The sequence below is a fragment of the Pezoporus occidentalis genome, unplaced genomic scaffold (assembly GCF_034315485.1).
Source record: "Pezoporus occidentalis ecotype Australia unplaced genomic scaffold, CSIRO_AGI_Poc_V1 ctg9, whole genome shotgun sequence".
Classification (NCBI taxonomy): domain Eukaryota; kingdom Metazoa; phylum Chordata; class Aves; order Psittaciformes; family Psittacidae; genus Pezoporus; species Pezoporus occidentalis.
The window spans coordinates 4,764,937-4,788,666 of record NW_026916262.1 but is presented as its reverse complement, the minus strand read 5'-3'; the positions used below and the strand labels follow the sequence as shown (position 1 = coordinate 4,788,666).

At 39.0% G+C, this 23,730-nt stretch overlaps 1 protein-coding gene across 2 annotated transcripts in view; it reads right to left on the bottom strand.

Moving 5' to 3' along the window:
* SLC25A13 (solute carrier family 25 member 13) overlaps positions 1-23,730 on the bottom strand; it is a 100,102-nt gene that overhangs the window by 38,830 nt on the left and 37,542 nt on the right. For both annotated transcript variants that reach the window (XM_062605038.1, XM_062605037.1), the window contains 5 exons: positions 11,197-11,336; positions 4,495-4,641; positions 2,811-2,949; positions 1,891-1,984; positions 1,633-1,717 (listed from right to left, as the gene is read on the bottom strand). In XM_062605038.1, the coding sequence (XP_062461022.1) occupies positions 1,633-1,717; positions 1,891-1,984; positions 2,811-2,949; positions 4,495-4,641; positions 11,197-11,336 (605 nt within the window). The remainder of the gene's footprint in view (positions 1-1,632; positions 1,718-1,890; positions 1,985-2,810; positions 2,950-4,494; positions 4,642-11,196; positions 11,337-23,730) is intronic.

The following is a 23,730-nucleotide window of genomic DNA, read 5'->3' as shown; positions in this document are numbered from 1 at the left end:
CTATCTAACGAAAGAAAAGAATTAGGAGAACAGAAGTTCTGCAGGGTTGTTAAGCCTTCCATAGTTACTATCACTTTTTGTAATACTTCTCTTTTTTTTGGGGGGGGATACTACAACTAAAAGAACAAGATAAAAATATTTATACAATTTTTTCCTGAAAATCTGTTTAGCTCTTAGCTAATATTCCAGTGTAGGTGGAGTTGGTCAGAAAGTCTTTTTAGTCTCAGCATCGAGCAGCTGATACTAAAAAGGAACTGGATGGTGACATATGAATGGACACATATGTAGAAGAAATAGTAAGATTCAAGTAGGTTTATATGTCCTAGCCTCTTATAATGGCGTAAATCATACTAGCAAAGACAATGGCCTCAAAGCAAAAACTGAAGAAGCTGCTACTTTCAGCACCACATTTTTGGCTACATTTTACTGCCACCTATTGTAACTTATGATACTTGATATTCAGTCCAATGTAAACGCTTTTAACTCCTAAAGGAGTCTTCTAGGAATAGATGGTGAGCTTTTGGGAGCCAACTCATTTGAGTTCATCCCAGCACAGTCAACATTTAGTCGCTGCTCAAATAAACAGAAAACCACCACCCTAGATACTGTCTTAGAGCAGTGCTGAGGGTGTTCACATGTAGGGGAGGGAGAAGAAGAAAGAGAAACAGAAGAGACTCATGTGTACACACACACACAGAGGCCTGGCTTATGGCCTGGTAGTCCTAAAAATGTAGCCTGCATCAACTCATTGTGGTCAAACTGGCGTCTCTGCACAGACCCAGAGCAGGAAAAAAAAATCCCTAAGTCTCACAAGACACAAAGTTAAGGCTGCCTTAAAATAGAGACAGAGAAAGAGAAACAGAGGGTTAGTTTTAAACCCATCTGTATAGAAACTTGTGTCAATGAGAATATAAGATATGCAAAAACAATATGAAAACTAAAAAATCAACAGGTTTGACATTTAAAGAACGCTCCTATTTCTTTTCCCTCAAACACAACAAAAGTTCATTTGCTGTTATACCATCAAAAGTCAATATTAATTTGTTCTTTGAAATGCAGAGAATACTAATGCTTTTATATATTTTGATGCTTACATATATATATACTTTTAACAGTGAGACTGTGAAGGTAGACTAAACATAAAAATCTCTCCTATACTGATATTCAGCAGAGCATAAGGCAAAGCAAAGAATACTCTGAAGCCAGGAACATGCCTGTGTGTTCAGAACAAGAGCAGCCATCTAATAGGCTAGATGCTGAATTTACTATCCATATCTGAAACAGGAAGTCTTCTTTCCTCATTAAAAAGAACAGAGTGAACAGAATCACAAAACAGAAAACCTTAATTCAGTATACATCTAATATTTACTGAATGGGTAGATGACACTCATACATATTTTATCTTTTCAAAGTAAATTACATTTAACCTGTCAAAAGGCAGCTCGAAAAAGGGGCACAGAGAGCAGATGGAGAGCACATGACACAAGTTAAAAATAAATTCTAACAAAGTTTTCCTCACAGATATTCCAGAATACAAGAGAAAAGCAAGTTATCTGGCAACACAGGACAGTGGCTGTTTATTTACCTGGCACTGGAAACCAATAATAGCATCACACTGGCTTCTGTCCTTACCTGCCTCTGAGCCTCAGCCAGGTTATAGGGCAATGTCCCCTCCTCCAAAGGAGCAATTCTTTCAATATCAGCTAATGTCATGCGCCTGGGGAAATAGGTTCAGCTTAACATTTGCTTAGAGATGAGTGTACAGATCACAAGAAGTTACCAGCACATGGCCACTACATTACACTCCCCTGTTCCCCAACACCACCTCCCACCCCTTCCAAGAGGAGAGGAGGAAAGGCAAGAGAGGAGGATGGATAATTCTCCACTTACCCCCGTGGCTCATACAGATCTGCTAACTGAAACAAGATGTCAACTTCCATGGGTGTAACCTGACCAAATTTCTGAGCTGCCAGAACAAACTCCTCTGCAACAGAATAAAAATACAGAAAAGAAAAACTAATCAAACCAGAACAAATAATCCGGAGCACCCCGGAGTTGCCTTATATTTTAGTATTAAAAATATATGTATATTAGTATGGCGAGGGAAGGAGAAGGGGAATATGGGTGACCCACCACTACATAAATGTATGTTTTAAATGGTCTATCCTTCATGCAAGTAAGTACAACTCTCTGGTCTTAAAGCTTAACACTATCAGCAGGATTTAGGATATTTGACATACGGTATCAATCAGTTGCAGGTCAAAGGGAAAAAAAAATACTAAAAAGCAGGCAGAAAAAAAACCAAAACAGGAGTCAAGAGATGTGGAATTTTTCATGCACAGTCCCAGTAGGCTACATTAATGAAACTTTGGCATTGCAGAGGGAATTCTCTATAAAAGTGGTTAGATACAGCAGATAACACCTTGTTCCAAGCTTGTAGATCAGCTTACTGTGCCGCCAATACAAGTTTATGGAATTCTTCAACTACCCTTCAAGGTCACTTTAATAGGCTGCCAATTTGGCAGGAGTCCTAGGAAGTTTTTTAAACTTTTAAATATCTTTACATACTTTCCTCACCCTGCCCCCACCGCCAGTTTACTGGGACCTTTTTCTGATTGAAACAAAATGGAAAACCTGGAGGGTGGACTCCAACAGGAGTGTACAAAACTGAGTGGCCTACCAAGGAACACTAATGAGGCAGGCTTTCTCCCCCTCTCATTGATTTAAAAGCACACAGATGAGGTCTTTCCCTCCACCCACCCCAATCAAAGTCCCAAGGAAACTTCCAGACTGCAAACATTTCTACCAACCCTTAGTGACTTCCACATCTTTTCTATTCCCAGCCAGAGTACTGTAGATCTTTCTAATGAGCTCCATGTTGTTAAGGAGAGAATTAAATCCATTAAAATAGGAAAAGCTGACCTGATGGGAAGTGGTACCTCCAGCAGCCTAGAGTAGAGACAGTAAAAGAAGAAAAGAGAAAGGAGACTGTTACAAGACTAAGAAAAATCCTTAAATAAAGGTTTCTAAACAATATTATTTTACAAGAGCAACAGTAGCACGGGCTGGCTTTAAAAAAAAAATATTGCAAAATAAAGAAAACTATGAAAGATTCTTATGTTACTGAAACTAATCATGATCAGAATGTAAAACTCTCTCCACCCTACAAACCTAAACAACCACATATGCAGGATTATAACAACATAACTAGTAGTAATTTACAAAGTTCAAGTTTCAGTACTGCTTCAGTTGGAAATGTTTCATAAGTCGGCTTATTTCTAGTAATGAGGAAATCTACTTCTACATGTAAAGTGTATTACTATACAGAAAATTTCCATAAAATCAAAACATATTCTGAAAAGGTCAAATGAAACATTTAAATTCACAGGCATTTCAAGACATGGAAAACCAGCAGTAAGCTCTCAGGCTTATACTGGGCAGTGAACTAAAATGGGAACAATAAGATTCAAACAATTATTCATTCTCAAATGAGAAATGAGCCTAAACCTTTATTTTAAAGTGGTGTTTGGTCTACGCACAGAAAAATTATTGGGTCAATTCCCTATTTAAAGTATAAGATCGGTGATGAAAGAAATATCTGAAAACAATGCATAAGCCTGCCAAAACCTAACTGACCTGGAGGGAGAATCAAAAATCTTATCTCATATTTTGTGAGAGAGCATACAATCCAGTAAATCTGATAACAAGACTGAGGAGAGAATCAAGGAAGAAAGTATCAGATCTCATTGTCAGTCCCTGAGTCTTCTGGCTATGCTTTTTGCTGTATATATCTTCCAATATTCTGTCCAGGCTTTGCAGTTCTCATCACATCACACATCACCCTGGAATTCTCCCTTGCAAGTCAAAGTAGAACAGATTTCTTTAAACCTGGATATGGCCAGACAGTGGATTACTTGGAAAGTGCTGCTACAAGTTGCAACTGTTGCCAAAACCAAATGTACCTCTTTTTCTTCCAGCGAAATTGCAGAATTGTAATATTTAATTTGGTTTATGCAGTTCAAGCTGAAAAAAAGTACACTCAACTGTAACAACTATCAGTTAATATACAGTGAATGTCCTTTGGTGATGTTCCAGTTCATACACTGTCCCAGGTCCTCAGAAATTACCCTCAGGAGCTTAGAACTGACATTACAAAGCAGGACCTTTGAGGATTGACTTCCTAAGTGGGATGCAATGGCATTTTGACATATTTGACACAGTTTCCTATGATGGAATGACTGGAAATAGACAAACTACATTTGTAGGCCATTATTTTTCAGTCCATCTTCATGCTTTGTCCTTTGTCACAGCAGACCAGGAACACTGAGGATACGTATTCTCCAGTAAGGGTTAACTTTCATACATGTAAATAATAAATGCTGAACTTAAACCCATGCATCCATACACTAGATTACGTGCCACATACAGTGGTTGAGGTATATAAAAAAGGCATCCCACATCCATATACCAAGTTGGAATACCAGAACTACTCACAGCTACTAGGCATTCTTCTACAAATGGTGTCAGCATGTGTGGCCGGATAGTGACCATAATGTCCCTGAAGTCCATAGCTGTGACTCTTCCAGCCTGAGCATTGTCTCTCTGCACAAAAGCTTGTTTAGCATGTTCTAACTGTATCTCCTGAAGACACATGGGGAAAAAAAAAAAGTTAGCTTCAAAATCATCACCTTCATAGTTACATTTTATATTCCTAAAAGATACCTCATACACAAAACACAACTACATGTAATCTAATTTTAATTGGATATTGTATGCGTAACTTTCAGACTTTCCTGTCAGTGGCATATTCTATCACTGAGTTCAGTATCTAGGACAACTATCGTGATTTCTTTGTTGTCTGGACATTAGATCATGCAATTCATTTAACTGAAAAATACAGGACATGTATCAACACACCAGTGCAGGTAATCCCCACTCATGAACATTAAAGTGTTCCATGATGTGCATCATAGAGTTTATTGCATGAGTCAGAGCAGGTCAAAATACTTTGTGTAAAAGCGTTTGCTACTCCCTGAACGAGGACAATGCAATGATCAAAGATTTTCATGTAGAGACCCACTAATCTTGAAAGCATTCCCTCAAAAGCATCCTCAGCATCCTCATTTAAAACATAAAGTTATTTGTCTACAAAAGACACCAGCAGTTTAATTTAGGACTCCTTGTATTGTGACTGATTAAAGATCAGTTCTCAATATTTCAGCAGTAGTAACAGGCAGAGATCAATCATAAGCATTATTTGATGCAACCACCTGATAACCTCATTTTGTGATTCAAATGTACCCCTGAGAGAAGAGGGAAGAAAAAAGGCATTTAATCTCTCAAAACTGTATCTTTTTCTACTGTGGCCTTCACCTTTCTTCATAAATTACTGTTAGACTGCTTTCTTCTTATTTTTCATTTAAAAGGAACAATCCTGCACAGATAGTAACTTGGTAATACATGTAGGTCTTTTGTTCAGTTCTATAGGTTTGCAAAAACCAGAAATAACTTTTGGTGATGATCCAGTTAGACTTCCCAATCTATATTTCTCTGCTGAATGAAGGAAAACAAATCATTGCCATGTCCTCCCTTTAAATTTCAAAGCTTATAAAAACTTCTTCACAGAAATACAGCGCTTAGTCTGAGTACATACTCATAATCAAATCAGTTATTCAGAAAATGGAATCAGAGCAAATGTATATCAGCAATCCTAAGCAAGTCCTGCAGTGCATTGTGACGCTTTCTGTTATTTCCATTATATTTGCAAATATATGCTTTAGAAATCATATTAAGCCAAGACTCAGGCTAGTCAAGAATCACCAGCACAATGTATTCACATATAAGTTGGTATTTATCTCACAGCAGCATCAAAGGGAATAGAGAGTGGAGGGAGAAAGGAAAATAAAGCTGGTGTAGGATTACACCTGTCGGAGGCCTGCAGCCACCATACCTCCTTCTGCTCATTCAGCTCATGCCAAAGCCATGGATGCACAGCTTTTTTCATTTCAGCCTCCTGACTTCTCCAATTTTAATCCTAATTTCTAACAAAAACACTGTACCCTGAACTGAAAGGCATGATGAAAACCTCCTAATATATTAGGCAGAAGGAAGAAAGGGGTGGCGTGGAAAGGACTGACCAATGTTTCAAAACTGCATTTCACTCACAGAATTATTTTTTTTTAATGAGAAATGCTTGTGGGGGTTATAATTTGAAGTGTTACAATTTCAGTTCTGTCACGTTTCCTTTACATTACAGCCCCCTACATGGAGGTGTTACAATTCAGCAGTAATTCACTGTGGCTGGATGCAGCCATGTAAGCTTATGCTTCACTCCAATTGTGACTGTAATTTCAACAGAAATTTGGAAGCGAGCAATTTTGGGAGGTCTACAATGGGAAGAGCACATGAAGACAGAAACACTTTGTTAGCCTGAGGCAGGCAGCTACTCGGGAGGCAGAGAACTCTGAAGAGGAATCAGGTATGATAACTCTTGTATTCCTAAACACTCACACCCGGCAGGTGGAAATGTATGAACAAATAATTTAGCAGAAGGATTATACGGGAAACTATGAACATTGCTTTCTTCTCTCATTCACTTTAACCACTAAAACTGCTTCCAGCATTGTGCTGGCAGAATCCAGCACTAAAACACAGTAGAAAACCTGGACACCACTTGCAGAAGTCCCATCTGTTCCCATCTGTGTACACCCGTCAGCGAGTTTGGAGGTGCACATACCGCTGGTGGGACCTTGGCTGACAGCAATGTCTCGGCCTCAGAGCAAAGCAGGGCTCATGTTCCAGAGAGATACGTTAAGCGCATGTTTCTTGTCATCACCAGCTAATTGCAAAAAGGCTGTTAGTACTACAGCTGAGCACAAGCCAAAACAACCCAACCCCTGCTTGCTAATGTGATTCCTTTCAATCTTCTTCATACATGTGGAATCCACTAGAGAGAAGAATTACCCCACTTGGTTAAACACATGGTCAAGGACTCAGTGCTGCCATTTGCCCATGTTCATGTCAGATAGGAAAGAGCCACTTAGCTGTAGATAGGCAGCAAGACAAAACTGAATAGGATGATGTCAGTTTTCTGGAACTCCCTCTTTGTACCTCCTCCTTAGTACAGAAATTAAATGGTTTAGGCATACTGCAAATAGAGAAGATTCATCCCACCTTCTCAGAAACAGAGGGTCTTTTTAGGACAGTTATTTTGAGCTGTGCTATGCATTTTCCAGTGCACCGAGCAGAAAAAAGCACAGGGACCTTCAACCACATGGTATTGCCAAACCATGACAGCAACATGGCATACAAGACCATGAGGACCATTACATGGTAAGATGTTCAGTCTCAAAACTAAATTTCACCTATAAAGTCTGTCACAGAAAAAAGACACATCATTTCTCTAATCGCTGTACATTGCATAACAACGTAATAAATTCCTAAACTGTTTAACTCAAAAGAAAGGTTATCTATTCCCTCAGTCTCCAAGTGTGGAAGTTAAGACATCTCACAGCATGACTAACTACATTTCAAAATAAGGCTCACTAGCTACTAGCAATTTATCACGGAAATCTTTATGAGATCTTCTAACATGGCCTACACTGTGTATATGCAGCTAATATAGAAAATACCACCTTAAAAATAAACAAAAAAACATAAAGCCAGTTGTGGTGTTCAGAGATGTTATCTGACTTGCAATAATTTTTATATTTTCACCTATTTCAGTCCAATATTGTTTACCTAGACAGATTAAAGTTTAAAGAAATACAAGCCTCACTGCAATACACATTACACTTCCTAAAGAATCTTCTCCAATTAGAGTTTCTATAAACTTATACATACTTGGAAAACAAGCTCCTCCTTGATGCTGGAAGTCCAGAATTCCCCCAGGTAGGTAAGACTTTGTGAAAAATTAATTTGCACATCATGGCAGGCATGCTGGCACCACAATTTTCATGAAATTATTTCCTATCTAGAGATTTTAGCTCGGCTTTCACTTACAGCTCATTAAAAGCTTCTTTATTTTCCCCTTAGACAAAAATATATGTTTGGGTTCCATCCCAATGGATCCACAAGTCATCAGATACAGCATAATCCTTTCCACTGGAGTAGATCCTGGTGTTCAATTAGAAAGAGTACTACTTCATCAACTAATATTTTGGGCACAAATGAATTCCCAGACAATGCAGAAATGGATTTACCAGTCCCACATATAAGCATATGTTTAAATTTATCCTGCAGAATAGATTTTACATGCTGAGAAAGGGGCCAGTGTTGCGCTTTGTGAGACAGACTTGCCACGTAAGTGATGACAGAACACGGTCATATCCAAACAGATAAAATTGTGGAGATATATGAGCTAATTTTAAACTAGCAAAATGATAAGGAGGGTAAACAACACAGCTTGAGCTTTGAGCTGATGCAAATAGATTGTTAACTGTATTAAAGCCAAGCAGTTTGGAGGCTATACTTTTGGGCATCTCTGTTACTGTACACAAAAAAAAACTGCTGGTAGGATATAAGTATTCAGAATCCCATATAAACTCTTCTTACTTGAAGCCAGAAGAGTTCCATCTTGTGCATGGATAAAATATACTACTGTTATTTTCCACGTACCTTTCAGCTTTGCCAGAAGTGATGATTAGCCCAAATGCTGCGACAGATAATGAATATGTAAAAACTTTGTGTGGCGTAATAGGACCCAACGTGAATGAATTTGAATCTAGCTGGATTATTTCATTAAAAGTTGCAAATTGCATTGTACTTACAAAGCAGTACCTGAAGCGCCTTACAGAACCATCTGGTCCATGTTAAGTGCAATGTAAAGAGCATTCACACATCAGGAATGCAGAAAGGTAATTTGGTATCCGCTGTGGTCTCCTGCTGTCTAAGGTCCAAGGTCTAGACATCAGACCAAGGAGGCTGACTCATGCACAGGCAGAATGTCAGAAGGAAAGGCTGAGTACCAAAGGTTACAGAGCTTAAAGGAAGATTTCTATGCCTGTGAACATTAACTCTCCAGTTTGGGCCAAGTGTCATTTCTGTGCCCAAACTTCAGTATCTGTAACGCATTGCTGCAAGGGAAGAATCAGCAGGGAAACCTGGGGGCATCAAAGATTTACAGTTCTAGAAAGTGGATAAACAGATGTACCCAATTACTGTGACAGACTGAGCATCCTAACAGACTGTACTGATAGCAGACAGCTTCAGCAGTCTTAGGACAATCCACTTATGGGAAAGTTCTTGCTGTCTGCACCAATGGTGAGAGCATTTTTATCAGCAGCCTTAGAACTTTTTCTGAATGCATCTCACCTCTCTAGAGGACACCCAGAATCATCACTCTTATTCTCCAGATTTATGCTCTTCCTCCTTCTATAGATCATCACCAAAAGGGGTGCCTGGCTCACAAGGACCACTGATGTGCTCCAGCACCTTTTATTCTGCAAGGCAGCTAGCTAAGATTCACTTTTGCAGTAGAGCCAATTGAAAAATAAAACCAAAACAACAAAGAAAAAGAGGCAGGGGCAAGACACACCAAAACCAAATACAATTCTCCCCAGAATATGATCACATCCAAGAAAAGTCATTTAAGACAAGAAAAGAGGGATACCCCTCCACAGGATGAGAAAGCCTGGTAGTTAGGACTCATCTCCAAAATCAGGAAACTCCTGTCTCAGCTCTTGCTTCTCTTAATTTAAAAAAAAAAAAAAAACAAAACAAAAAAACAACCATGAAAGAACCCAAAGACACAAAGAAAGAACTCAATCTTTCACAGGCCAAGCCATGAGGCTACAGGCTCTTTGAGGTCTGTGGTTTTAATCCCTTTCAATGTTCTCACACCCCCCCCCCCTTTTTTTTTTGTGAAAAACTGTCCTTTTCATTCTGGATTTTATTTCAGGTTTTCCTCAGATCTCTAAACAGACAGACACATGAGGCAAATAGGAGTGGTAGTCTGTTAAAACTGTGATTTTAATCCACCAAAATCAGGATACATAACCAGAGCTTATTCTGTTATTGCAAGGAGATCCTAGAACACCAGAACATGCAGTCAGAGGCATTTTTTCCTAATCTAGTAACACATTTGCTTGTTTTATCCAAACCTGGTTCTAGTTCACTATTCTCCCACAAAACTGGTTTATACTTCAGCTACTTAGGAGTTACAATAGTCAATACAAAACCTAAGGGAATACAGTTTAATCATGTGATACCTGACGTCCTCTTCATACCAAGTTAATTAGGCTGTTCTACAAAGTCAATTTGAAACATTTGTCTCAATAGCATTATCTTAATTATTCCTCATCAAAATGATACCACCTCCTACTGTGAACTAACATACTTGTGTAAACAAGAAAAAAAGAAACCTTGCAGTCTTGAAGCAGGTTCCCATTTTAAAACTCTCTAGTGTAAATACTAATACAAGCATTAAGTATTCAGAAGGAATACAAATAAGAAACTCACGTGTTTCACCACTTCAAGAATCACTTTTTCTACTGAAGACTATTTTTTACAGTACTGCTGAAATGCAGATAAACTATTTTTTTTTATTAGCACAATATTTTACGTTTTGTAGCAAAGAACCCCAAAGTATGAATAGCCAAGAATTCCTTGCAAAAGAAAGATAGTATTTTATTCTCTATATACCACAAGCGAGGCTAAGTAGCATTTCTCTATCTGAGATACTCTTAATTCAAAAAAGGTCAAAAGTAAAGAAGTACGTGTAAAGGGCTTGCAGCAAAGCATCTTTATTGGATATCACTGAAGTAAACACATGTTTGGTAAACATGCTGCTTACAGACAGAATTATTTCTTAATACCAGTCTGACAACTGGGCTCAAAATGCTCAGTACTGTCATGTAACGTTCTTTGAATCATGGATTTAAATATACAGGAGATTTTCAGAATTAGAGGTCTAGGTTTTTCATTTCATGTCTGTTTACACAACACTTTAGAAAAGATCACCTCCTGTACACAGCTGCCAAAAACAAAGAAGAAAAAACCCAGCTAGCCTGAATCAGCAGTTTTACGGTAAGCATATTGTATTTAACAACACACTATTATCCAGCACTCTGACTGTAAAAGACTACACTTGGTCTATCTTTTAACTTCCCTACCAGCGTGGTACTTGACAGGTTTGAAATAGTTTCATTCTTACATCCTTCTTATTATTCTTGACAAACTGTATTGTATTAGACCCACCAGTAAAAACTGGGTGAACTCTGGGTATGTTAGGTGTCTTTTTCTATCCTTTCCAAAATGCAGCTGTACGAACTCTGAATTCCAGTTAAAAGGAATGTGCTGATGAATCGTGGTCTGGCCAAAAACTTGCTTAGCATCCTCTGGGAAGAAAAGAAAAATGTTCATTTAATAATGAAATAAAATAACCACAAAAGACAAGCATATAAACAAATATGACATTTTCTAGCAGGAAAGTAAATATTGTTCACATAAATTAATAACATACCATAAAGCAAACCTATTTTTTTTCCTTACCGAAATCATCATAAAGTTTTGAACACCCTCACAGTCTCTGAATAATCTTTGTGATTTTTATACTCAAAGCATTTGCCTAGAAGAGACTCTAGATACTTGAAGTTTCCAATTCAAGCAAGAAAAGACTAAAATTAAAAGTCAGCTTATAGAAACAAGGCTAAAGCTAAGCAATTTCCAGCATAATCTTTCCAAGCTGCTAACAATGAAAGTTTTGTGTGACTATAATTCAGGCTGTTGTCATTATTCCCAGAGTTTTCCACGTTCAAACAAATCAACTACAAAAATACCAGAATTTCAAGATCTGCTTTTCTGTAGTTGGAGCATTGACATGCAGGACAGAGAACAAGGGGACATGGCAGGCAGGAACACAAACTTATGACCTCCTCCAGCACTAAGCAGAATTTAACCCTAGACCTCTGCTACAAGGAGAAGGGCAGTGCAACAAGTTTGTTTAATCGCAACAAAATGCAAGCTTCATAGTTTAGTAGCCATAACTAGGCAACGGCCTGCCAGAGGTTTTGGTAATACATGGCATTTTTGGTAAAGAAACAACTATTTGAAACACACCAAGTTATACAACAATTAGTTAGTACCATACATTGCTGGAACTGGACAGTACATATTTTAACTAATGGAAACAGCAACAAGACCTGAGGAAGTACCCGTCTCACACGATAGTGCCCGCTTCAATGTGGCAGTCTGTCTCAGCCAAAAATACAGAGCAGATACCTCCTGAAGACAGGGCTCCCAACTGCTACAAGCCTTCCTAATTGTGTACAAATCCCTAGCAATGCCAGCCAAGAGCCAGTTCTTGTCTCCTGCTAGTTCCTGCAGGCTCAGAGAACTGGTTCCCAGGGCACACTCCCTACCCACAGGCAGGGCCAGGAGCTGGTCTCCTGCTCCCTGCACGCTTTGTGGAATAAAGACCAGAAGCCCAAACCCCAAGCTCTTGTCTGTCTCTGTGAGCAGCAGAGCTGGAAGCCAGTTCCCAAGCATGGCTGGTGCCTGGGGTCAAAGAAATCACAGGAACTTTGTGTCTGCCTGTGTTCAGAACAAGCTGGGAGCCACCTTGCTGGAGCCAGCCTCTGCCTACCAGGCAGGCCTGGGAGCTGCCTTCCAGCTCACCCCACTGCCACAAGTGAGGGTGGGAGCCAACTCCTTGGGGCCATGAGGTCCCGTCTCCTGCATAAGTTGAGTTCTGGCTTCTGGCTCAGGCCATGCCAGCCAGGCACAGCAGCTGGGAAGATGGCAGGAAGTACCCTAGTGAATGAAGGACAAAGACATAGGAAAAAACGGTCCCAAGGAGGTGAAAGGGTAAGTGTCCTTCTGCACAGACACAAAAACACTGCAGCTTGCGTACAGCCACCACAACAGCTTGTTCTAAAGCGAGGGGCGCTTCACAGAGAGAGCAGAGATGATACTGCAGACCTCTTCCCATCCCTCAACACAGTCAGTAATTTCATCTTTAAAAACATAGCCCCCACTGATCCCAAGGAATCAGCGGTGAAAAGACAAGCTGGATTTAATTTACAAATATTGACCCCAGTTAACACCAAATTCATAAAACTCAGAACTTCAAGTCCTAATGTCCTATGAGAATTTTCTCCAGGCAACATCAGTGGCCCCATGACAGCATTGTTCATTCATGTCTTCATGCTCCATCACAGCTGGCTTGGATCTTGTCTGCCAGCATTTTCCAGAAGCAAAATTCTGCTCTCAAGGCAATAGCAGGTAAAGCCAATTGGTTCAGGGTGAGGTTCTGTCCCTCTACTGATAGTCTTGTATTTAGCATGCTTCCTACTGACACAGCTCAAGGCACCTTGTCACGTGTCATATGCAGTTTCTGCTTTCTGCCAGACTTCCTTCAAAGAAGGCAACCACCGTGAAGAAGACAAGCCTGTCTTATGCACAAACAGAAGAAAATAAAGGCTGCCTCTTCCTGGTAGGAACCATTCTGTTTCTCCAGAGGAATGAAGATATTCCCTGGATAAGTCTGGTACCTGTCTCTTGCACAGAAATCAGATGCTCATATGTTTCTTTACCTTTCATCCCACCTCCAGAATTTCCCCAGAGCAAGATACTGATATTACTTGGAAGAGACTAGGAACGAGTCACTGTTTACCAAAATCTATGTTTGGTTTGACTCCAGACCTGTCTTTTTGAAAGAGAAAAGGCACTTTCTTACTTGATGCAAGGAAAGAAATAGGAAAATCTCAGCTAGCTAGTATAAAAGCAGCCTCAAATTCCTTTTGATCAAGGCAGGCTCCTCACAATATTCACTTGTTAACATATGAAAGGTATGGAGTGTCATCTGATTGTACATCTGTAATTCTATTTTAACTCCTTATCATACACTAGCTATCTTGAAGGAACAAATGCATCTCGATCCTCCAACTCTGTGCTTTGTAAATCCTCCTTAGTTGGGGCACAAAATAAAAATTCCAGCTCACGAAAATCAAACATCAAGAAGTTAAAAGAATGGCAATTTCAGAATATCAGACAAAATAAGATGTTTAATTACTGGCGTTACAAATAGCAAAAGAACCCACAGCAATGATACTTAAAACCTTATCAAGCCAGCTAGGAATACAGTCAAGTCTATATCCAGGGCGTTTGCGTTCCCTTGTCTATTTTAGAGATTAAAAGGCACATGCATGCCTCAGAAGTTCATGTAAGGACATATACCCTTCTGAACAGTTCAAGCAGAGATGTACACTTAATTTTTGCTATGACTTGCAAATGGCCAAGTCCATTAGTATAGGCCACCCCATTAGTATAGGTATGTCGCACAAGAGTAAGAGAACTCCCTATACTACTTGACCTTCTCAAAATCATACTGTTTATTGATGTCAGTATGACTTGGTAACTAATAACAGAGGTTCTTCTGACAAAGCACATGTTGGATTAGACAGTGCAGGCAGCTGACTGGAAGACTATTGTGCTTCTATTGATTCTTTGATGGCATAAAACAAGGTATCCTGTCTGCCACTGTCTTTTTACACATACGCTGTACTTCCTTTTTGCAACTATTTATGGTTCACAAATTTCTACACATGCTCAGTAGACAGTTTTTCCTCTTTCCTTGCTAGGTCTCATCACCCATTCATCTACCACAATGTCACTGACTCAGTTTCATCTGTAGTCAGATTGCCAGATTCAGACATTAAAGATCATTTTAGCCTGTGATTTAACCATCAAAAGGTATTCAATTATGCACTAGAACTAACTCCAAGTTGTAATTCAGCTCTAAGAGTATCATCCCCTAATTATCTAAGTCCAGTATTAAAATGAAAAATGGACAATTTTAAAATGCAGTTTTGCCTTAAACCTGCAGCTGAAGTTCCATGGCTACCCACAAGTCACTGAACTAAACACAGTAAAACAGAGAAGCAGCAATGTCCTTCAGCAGCAGGAGTTATTTTGTTTGCTTAGACCTTTCTTTAAAGGAATCAGTTTCAGTTACAGAATAATTTGTGATGGAAAGGACATCTGGACACCATCTGGTCCAACCTACTGCCAAAGAAGGTCCAACCAGGTCAGGCTGTTCAGGGCCATGGCCATCTAAGGCTTGAGTATCTCCAACAACAGAGATTCCACAATCTCTCTGGGCAACTGTGGTTTGATCCTAAACTGGTACTTAATCAAAATATCTGATCTAGTTGAAGATGTCCCTACTCACTGTAGTGAGGTAGGACCAGACAGGATTAGATGACCTTTGAAGGTCCCTTCCAACCCAAACTATTCTATGATTCTATAAAACGGAAGCTTCTGAATCCATATTAAAACACTAATGTTTCATGTTTAGTTTTAAAAAGACAAAATGTTAATGCTCCAGTGTCTGAAGCCATAAGAGCACAAGATCAAAATCTAGCAAAAGATATAACCATTTTTATGTTGCACTGTTTGAACCAGAGCTGTTGGAAAGCAAAACAAACAACAGGCTGAAGACTTCAAATACTATTTTTTTTAAATCCATGCTGTCATTTCTGTCAATCTTTAAAAAAATTAAACTTTGAAACTCAATTTTAAAATAAACTGCAAGGTTCTAAAACAAATAATTGTTTGTCCTGTGCTACCTCTAATTAAGAAACAGATACCTTGTCATTGGTTTCTGATCCCCGTACAAATAAGCTGATCTATTTTCCCTCCAGGTGAACTACCTGCTGGTTCACAGTGGAGGTATTTGGTCTTTGGAGTCCTGGGGGCTTTCTTCTCTCCAGTGTAGTGATTGCTTATGCTTAAACGCTTACTGTACAAACAAGTATACTGCATTCACATTTCCATGCTGTGATTAAGAATTATAATAGAAATAATGCTTTGGAAATAAATAAAATACTTTGGAAATACTTAGAAATAAAATGCTTTGGAAAAACTACAGGGCACTCCTGACCTAAGAAAGACCACCAGTATTCCCCAGGTAAGAATTAACTATTTGGAAACTGGAAATTTTAAAAGAAAAAACTGAAAGTCATTATCCCACTACATTTTACATTCAAGAAAGTCACTTGACAGAACAAGCTACTAAAACCTTTAATGGGAACAGTCCATAAATACCTGCTCCATTACATCTGAAATTCTTTCAAACTATTTGCACAAGTACATAATTTTTCCACGCCATGTCATCATGAACTCAAACAAAGTTAATACTCTCTCAATGTAGAGCTAGAAAAAAGTCATCATTTACACATTGCCCTTACAAAACAGCTGCAACAGTTTTGGAGAATAGCTGTCATTGTAGGCTCTATTCTACACAAGTTGTATGCTCTATACACTCTATGTATGTTATACCTTTACAAAATAAGTGACTTCTGCATGGTATAGAAAACCTGAACCAAAACCCTGGGCCTTGAGAAAAAATTATTTTACCCAGCTGATATCAGTAATAGCAACTTCTGTAAAGAACACAGGGCACCTTCTGTAAAGAGGAAAACAAAAGACAAATTTGAAAAGACATGAATTACCATAAGTTAGTAAGAGTTCCACATGCACCAGTAACTTTTTCAAACCCTTCTGGAAGTAACTGCTTCCATATTCATCACACTTAAGGCCCTGAAGAGGAACAGGAGTATTACAGCTACAACTTGAATTAAACTAAACAAAATTAATGCAAAGAGTGTGGAATAGGTACTTTAGTATAAAGAGATAAGGTTTTTAAAACCTGAATATGCAAATCCCTGTCATTTTGCTCAGACAAAAGGTAGTACCTTTATAAAACCATATTTTGTTAATGGTTAAGCACCTCTATTCATGCATTTGGAAACAGTTTCCTTTAAAGGGCTGTAATAAAAAGTGTAATTTTTTACAAAATCACTTAAAATAAATTCTGCACAGAAGAAAAGCAAAGTAGAAAGCCCAGTCGGTCAAATTAAATTATTGATGAGAGTAGCTGTTTCATCACCATGACTAGGAAACCCCAGCACCTTGCCAACTGCCAATTAAGACATGACCTAAAGCTCAGTGGAGATGAGCACAGAATGATTTCACAGGCTTTGATCCTCATTGCCCATTTAAGCCAACTCCACATTTTCCATAAGCTTCATGACCCTCAGTGCACCACCAGGCTCTGTAGCCTCTTCCCCATGACCCACCCATGAGCAAGGTCCAGGCGAACAGCTGCAGGAGAAACAGCTAGGAGAAGCCTCATCTCAGGTCCTTGATCTTCCCTGCCTGAGCCATGCTGTAGGGTTTTCCTGCATCCCGGTGCCCACAAACCCCCAACTTAACTTCCCAGCCTCAGCTTGAGCCTGCCTCGTCCCTGTGGACTTGTCTGGCTGATCCTGGTCACTGCACCAGACCTTTCTTCTGTCCTTACTCAGGGAGTGTGGGACTGCACTCCTCACCAGCGAGATCTGTACCTATGTCCTGGCCTCTTGGTACCCTTGCTCAGCTGGAGGCCCACCTGCATGGTGGAGCAGCCAGGCCCTGCTGCTCCTGGCCACAGAAAAAGTACAATAAACTTGTACAAAAGCATGTGTATACACAGGCATGTGCATATATATGTCAAAAACACTCAAAATGCTCATTTTGTATTATCTTGTTCTATTGGAATTGCTGGGGTTTTTCCAGTGTTTGGGTTGGTGCTTTCTTTTTGTTGTTTGTTTGGAGTTTTTGGTTTGTTGGGTTTTTTTCATTTACTCTTGAGACCATCAGATGCACAGCTAGTTTATTTCCATCATGCTAAAGTCTGGCACTAAGTGTTCCATATTTTGGAAAACATATGTCAAGATCATATCTGTTCAGCTAAGATGTGGAAAGATGGGTAGTCCAAATGGTTGGGTAGTCCATTCACCCCCGTTCACTCGGGTGAGGTACAGCACTCTAGAAGTACAGGCGCTACAGTGGCCTTCTTCAACTCCCTCCAGCTTTGCCAAGGAAACAAGTTGAAATACTTCATAAATTAAATAACTGTAAATTAAATAACACATTGGAAAGCTTCATGACTAAGGATTGCAAAGGAAAGGTACTCCCTCTTAACTTCCCTCAACAAAACAAGAGCACAAAAGGCTATCACAGACAACTTTTCCACAGGTTAGAAACCCTGAAATAACACATTACTGCTATATTTTCACTGCCTCTTAAGTCCTTGCAAAACATGGACCACAACCTATTCTGCAATTCTGATTTTAAATAAATAAACAAATTGATTAAATTAGGTTCCTTCCTTCTTAAAATATTATGAGGAAAGTATCTGGTAGAACGTTCAAACTGAAGCTGGCAGAGTAGAAACGGAGCACATAATTTGAAGATAATAGGATTGTATTACACGACTCAAAAAGGGTGGGGGTTAATTGGAAAAAAAGATAGCAGCCCTGGTCAGTGCAATTTATCTGCACACTATTGTGTGGTACCACTACTGTTCTTAAACAGATTCATTCCAAACAGTGCAAAACCCTCCCTTAGTGCACCTGATCCATTTAGACTAATATCAGTTTCATCTGCACCTGAAAAATGTGGCTGCACATACACACTTGCATATAAACACCCCAAAGTCCCCTGTAATTCACTTCATTTGGTAACTTTGTGTACATACGTGTGCATGTGTAAGTGGTAGCTTATGTTTTCATAGGACTAGTTACTCCAAATTCAGAGAAAATCCCCAAAGACAAAATTAAATTCAAATAATAAAAATGGTAATTTTAACCAATTTAACTACATTGAGCTAGTCCAGCTGTGGATGAGTGCTGAACTGTAATGGACAAGCAGGGGTTTCCACTGCTTAACATAAGCTAGTGCTGTTTGTGTGTAACCAAAGCTGTCACATCAAATTCAATGCCTCCATTTCCATGTGGGTAAGTGAAATCACATCATCTGGACTCATTTCTGTTATTCCTATCATGGAGATGTCAAAAACGTTGGACTTTCAGAATCCAGACTGACTCAACACCTTTTTCTACACTGGCAAAGGCTAATTTCACAGTAATTGTCCAGGAATACAAATTTACGTAAGAATTCACGATTGTTTCCTACAGCAGTTTAACACACCAAGCAAAGGGATAAAAGCAAACTCCTGGCTCAGAGAAATTATCCCAAACTTTACACTTTACTTTCCAGTACAGACTTGAGAGCTCTATTTCTTTAACAGCTATTTTGCTAGATAGATGGTATTAAAAAAAGAAAAAATTCTTGCAAAGCATTAACATGCATTTTCCCCCACTTAAATACTTCAATTTCAAATGCACCACAAAATGTACTCCCACAACAGTACTGTATTAGTATAAAACTATTTTAGTTCAATTAAAATGTCTAACTATCTACCCCCAAAACTACCTAAACTGTAATTTTCACTTTCAGCACTTCCAACGTGTTATCAGTTTTGTTTTCTTTTATCAGCTTATCGAATCAGGTTCTGCACTCCAAATGTTGGAAAAAAATAGTCATTAACTGCTAGGTAACAGCAGATTTTCCAATTTAGAAAACTAAATTACACACACAGCAGAATTATGTGTATTTTGCTACCTGAAATTTCATACTAAAATTTGTAATAACAAAACACTTCCCTAGCTCTTAGGGCCTGCTGAAGTTTTTACCTTCTAATTTGTAATTCCAGGACAATTTGAATAGAGGATGGGGAAAAAAACAATAAAATAAAAATAAAGCTTGAAGTGGTATACTGCTGCTGCCACAATTAAATATATTCTGGTGTGGAAGCTTCTGGTTCCTCCCCAAATGCTGCCTAGTAATCATGTTGGGCTTTTTTTTTTCCCCAACAGGACATGAAAGATGGCTAACCCTCAGCCTACTCTTAACCAAAGAGCGACCTCATAGTTGAAATCTACTCTCAAATGGCTTTTCCTCACCTTTTCCATACCTATTGTTTTTCTTTTAAAGCAGCATGAAGTAGCAGCACAAAGCACAATATTTTAGTCATCTGAGCATGTAGCATTCTTGAATTATCCCACCAACTGGAAGTGCTGTTACCTCTGTCTTTTAAAATTAGAGCCATTATAGTCAATCGTGCAAATCTAGAGTTAGCCTTTCATAAAAAGTGCATTTTTGACCAACTGAACTGGAACAGCTTCTGAGCGGTTCTTCAGATCTCTGACACAATACCACACAACACATGCATGCCAATCTGAAATTGGTGTGATTCTACATTCAGTTGCTCAGAAAATACTGCTCATAAGTCATGAGAAAAGTTTCAGAAATCAGGGTGGTTCTTTCTGTAGTACAAACTAATCATTTAAAGAAGTGCAATAAAGCTGCACCTAATATCAAAACACAGATGCATTAACAATGGTTTTTCACCTCCAGGTAACATACTAACATCTGGAGCACACCAATGGAAAGCAAAAGTTACGATACTTCTTCAGATGCACCCATAAAATGAATTGGTTGACTTGTCACTAATCCCCAGGCAGAAAAGTAACTGTTCTGCAACAGCCCCAGGGGCGTGCTGGCACTCTTAGAGGCAACCACAGCAGGGCAGAGAAGCAGGAGGCTGAAGTCTCTCACTTAGAAGGGCTACTTCCATTCAGATGGGAACCACATCCCTTTTGTGGCTGGAAGAAGCAACAGACACTGGGTAGCACCTGCTGTACACAGAGGTGAGACGAAAACCAGTATTGCTAACCAATATTTTCAGATGTCATAAGTAGACTTCAAAGATGACAACAACCAAAAAAATCTCCCAAAGCTCCCAGCAAACCATAAAGTGCAGTGCGAATTCTGACAAAAGTTCAGTATGCATTCACTCCCTTTAGGAGAGAGGCACTGGCTACTGAACAAGAATTCATTTGGTTGTAACTTCATTGCCCTCTCCAAACTTTTCAACACAGACAGAGCAATCTTGCCGATCAATTTTACGTTAATGAAAACATTACCACAGAGAATATGCGTGTGTCTTCCATGACAAGCTTCAAGTTTCACCCCCTGCTGAAAATGTTATTATGGGGGTTTTTTATCCTCTTACCTTCCTCCTGCTCTGGTTGGCTGTGCTCTTGTCAATTCTAAAAATGAATTCACTTCCTCTTGACATATCTGTACCACTCAATTCAGCTTGGCTCTGATTTTTGACTGAGATATCCGAGCACTTCTGTTACCTCTGCTAAAATATAGCAAATACCCCACAAAAAAAAAGCAAGCTCCTTCCAACTCCTTCCAAGACTACTATGAATCTAAGCAGTTAAGACTCTGGATCCAAGCTTGCCTGCTTCTTCTGTCCTCCTTGGACGTAAGGGGAAATAACAATTTATACATGCAATATTACACACTTGGCTTACCAAAAAAGTTTTCATCATTTTTCCAAGATGCAATCCCTTAAAAATATTACCAATTTAGCTGTGGATAACTGTAATTGCAGCTACTGGCAACAGCCTTACATTTCTTTATTACCTTTCCTGGCCTCCTTAGAAGTGAGCAACAAACTGCCAGAGCCCGAAGACCACAGGTTTGGAAGGCACTAGGCCCCATGAGGGCATAAACACTAAAGTTACCCCTTTTGCCCTGAAGAATAATAAAGAACCCTGATCATTTCCACCAAGGTAAACAGCATAGCCTGGCTTGTGAAAATAAAATACCGCTTCTATTTTCTCCATATAAGACAGCTGGGGGTTGATGCACACAATGTGCAGGGAAAGGCTGATGGTATGGAGTTTTCTCTGCCTGGAGAAGGGTCGGCTAAAGGAGGACCTCACTGCTGTCTACAACTACTCAATGGGAAGGTGAAGGCAAGACAGAGATGCACAATGGCAATGGAGATGCACAAGAGGCAACGGATGCAAGCTGGAATATGGACAATCCCAACTAGGCATCAGGCAATTATTCTTCACTGTAACAGTGGCAGAACACTGGAAGATGATCACAGAGGCCACTGATGGCTGCCACAGTCCCCTCTAGTCTGAACTGCTTGATGATTCCTTGATCATTCCTTGGGTTTTGGTAATGATCAAGAGACTTGTGCAGCCTTGAACCCGATGTCTGTCAGTAAGCAATTCCGATTTAAAAACAAAAACAAAAAATCAAACCAAACCCAACAACAAAGAACAAACCGAGATACCAGACACCTCAGCCATATTTTCTAGACCAACTGAAACACGACTCTGCAAAACGATGGAGCTTCGCCTATTATTTAAAATGAAAAATGACCTTGTGGCTGAACCGGCTTTGTTTTACTTAAGATGCCTTTGCGAAAGTCTGCTTGGTTACATAACATCTTAGTTAAAAGGAAAAAAAAAGAACCAAAACAAAACAAGCTTGCCCAGCCGACATGTGTCTAGAAATGGAATTACCCAAAGACAGTAGCAAGAAAATTTCACAAATAATTTTCAAGAGAATAAATACAGTAACAAGTCTACCTTTAATCATCTTTTAATTAAAACTGGCCATTATTTGTGTGAAACCCAGTACAAGCAACAACAAATATCAGAAACTAAACAAATTTTGCATTTGTAATGTTGCTGTTGGGATCATCATATCTAGGCAACTCTCATTTATAAACCAACAAATGTTTCACTGTACAGCTGTAAGCTAACAGATCACTAGCTACAAACAGCTTCTAACCAATTTCAACCAGCAATGGAAATTCCACTGAAAAAAATGTTGAATATTGAAGTTTATCAAGTGATCAAAGCTTACAGCCTTAGCAATTTATTTTGGTAGTTCAAATCTAGCTTTTCCTTGCTCTGCATGGTATTGAATGTACCAGGGTGGGCATTACTAATCTAGTTGTTGTGCAAGAAAAAGAAAAGGAAATACAGATCCCATATGAAGAGTCATACCATACCAAGCAATGACAGGCAAAGCATAAAATAAATAATCCTCTCTAACAAAAACAAGTACTAGCTCACATAGTCTGAACCTAATCCTTTGGTCAAGAAAGCAATTGTGAGACACCTGTAATAACTCTCTGCAGTATCAGAGCTTGTCATAGAGGAAAAACTCTGAAGTTCATCACAATAGCTGTATAGTTTTTTAAACCTCTGTTAAGTGCTATGAGCTTTTAGAAAGTTTACAAACAAGTACTCAGGCAATTCAAATATCAGATAAGCAAACAAGAGTACTTAGTAAAATGTATCCTTCATTAATGTGTTTATCTAAGAACTGTACTGATACAATTAATAACAGAGGCAGAGAGCCAAAATAGCTGCTGTCTACATGTTAATAAAGTTGTTTTTCAGACAAAAGCAGAAAACATTGCTGGATTCTGCAGATGTTAAGCTAAACAAACAACAACTTTGGTTTGGGGTTCCCCGTTCCCTTCAGTTTTTGCTGGGTTTGGGGGGGTTTGTTTTCCTTTTACATTTATTTTTACTTATTTTTCAATTAAAGGACCAACTTGTTTTAAAGCATACTCTTATTTCTCAAAGCAGCATGGCACAGCATCCATTTTGAAAAGGCTCCAGGTTGAATTAGGGGACCTTTAAAAAAAAAACAAAACCAACAAACAAAACCAAAACCAGAACAACAAACACTATACCACAGTTATATTTTGTAACTACAAGAGCAAAAATTTCTGTCTGGTTGGAAATTCTACTTTAAAACAAAACAGAATAGAAAATCTTTAATGCCAGGTTCTGCTTCCATGCCAGTTGATAGCACAGACTCAGGCAACCACATTTCTTTTTATGCCTTTCATTTCTCTGTGAGCAAGACCAACATGATCAACACATATTTTGCCCTTCACTGGAGCTGTGAGAGCTGGTGTAAGAATAGGAAAGTCCTGGTCCCTGGATATCGCCACTGCGTTATTCACAGCTCAGAACTGTTAGCTTCCATGATTTCATTTACCCATCTGAAATTAGA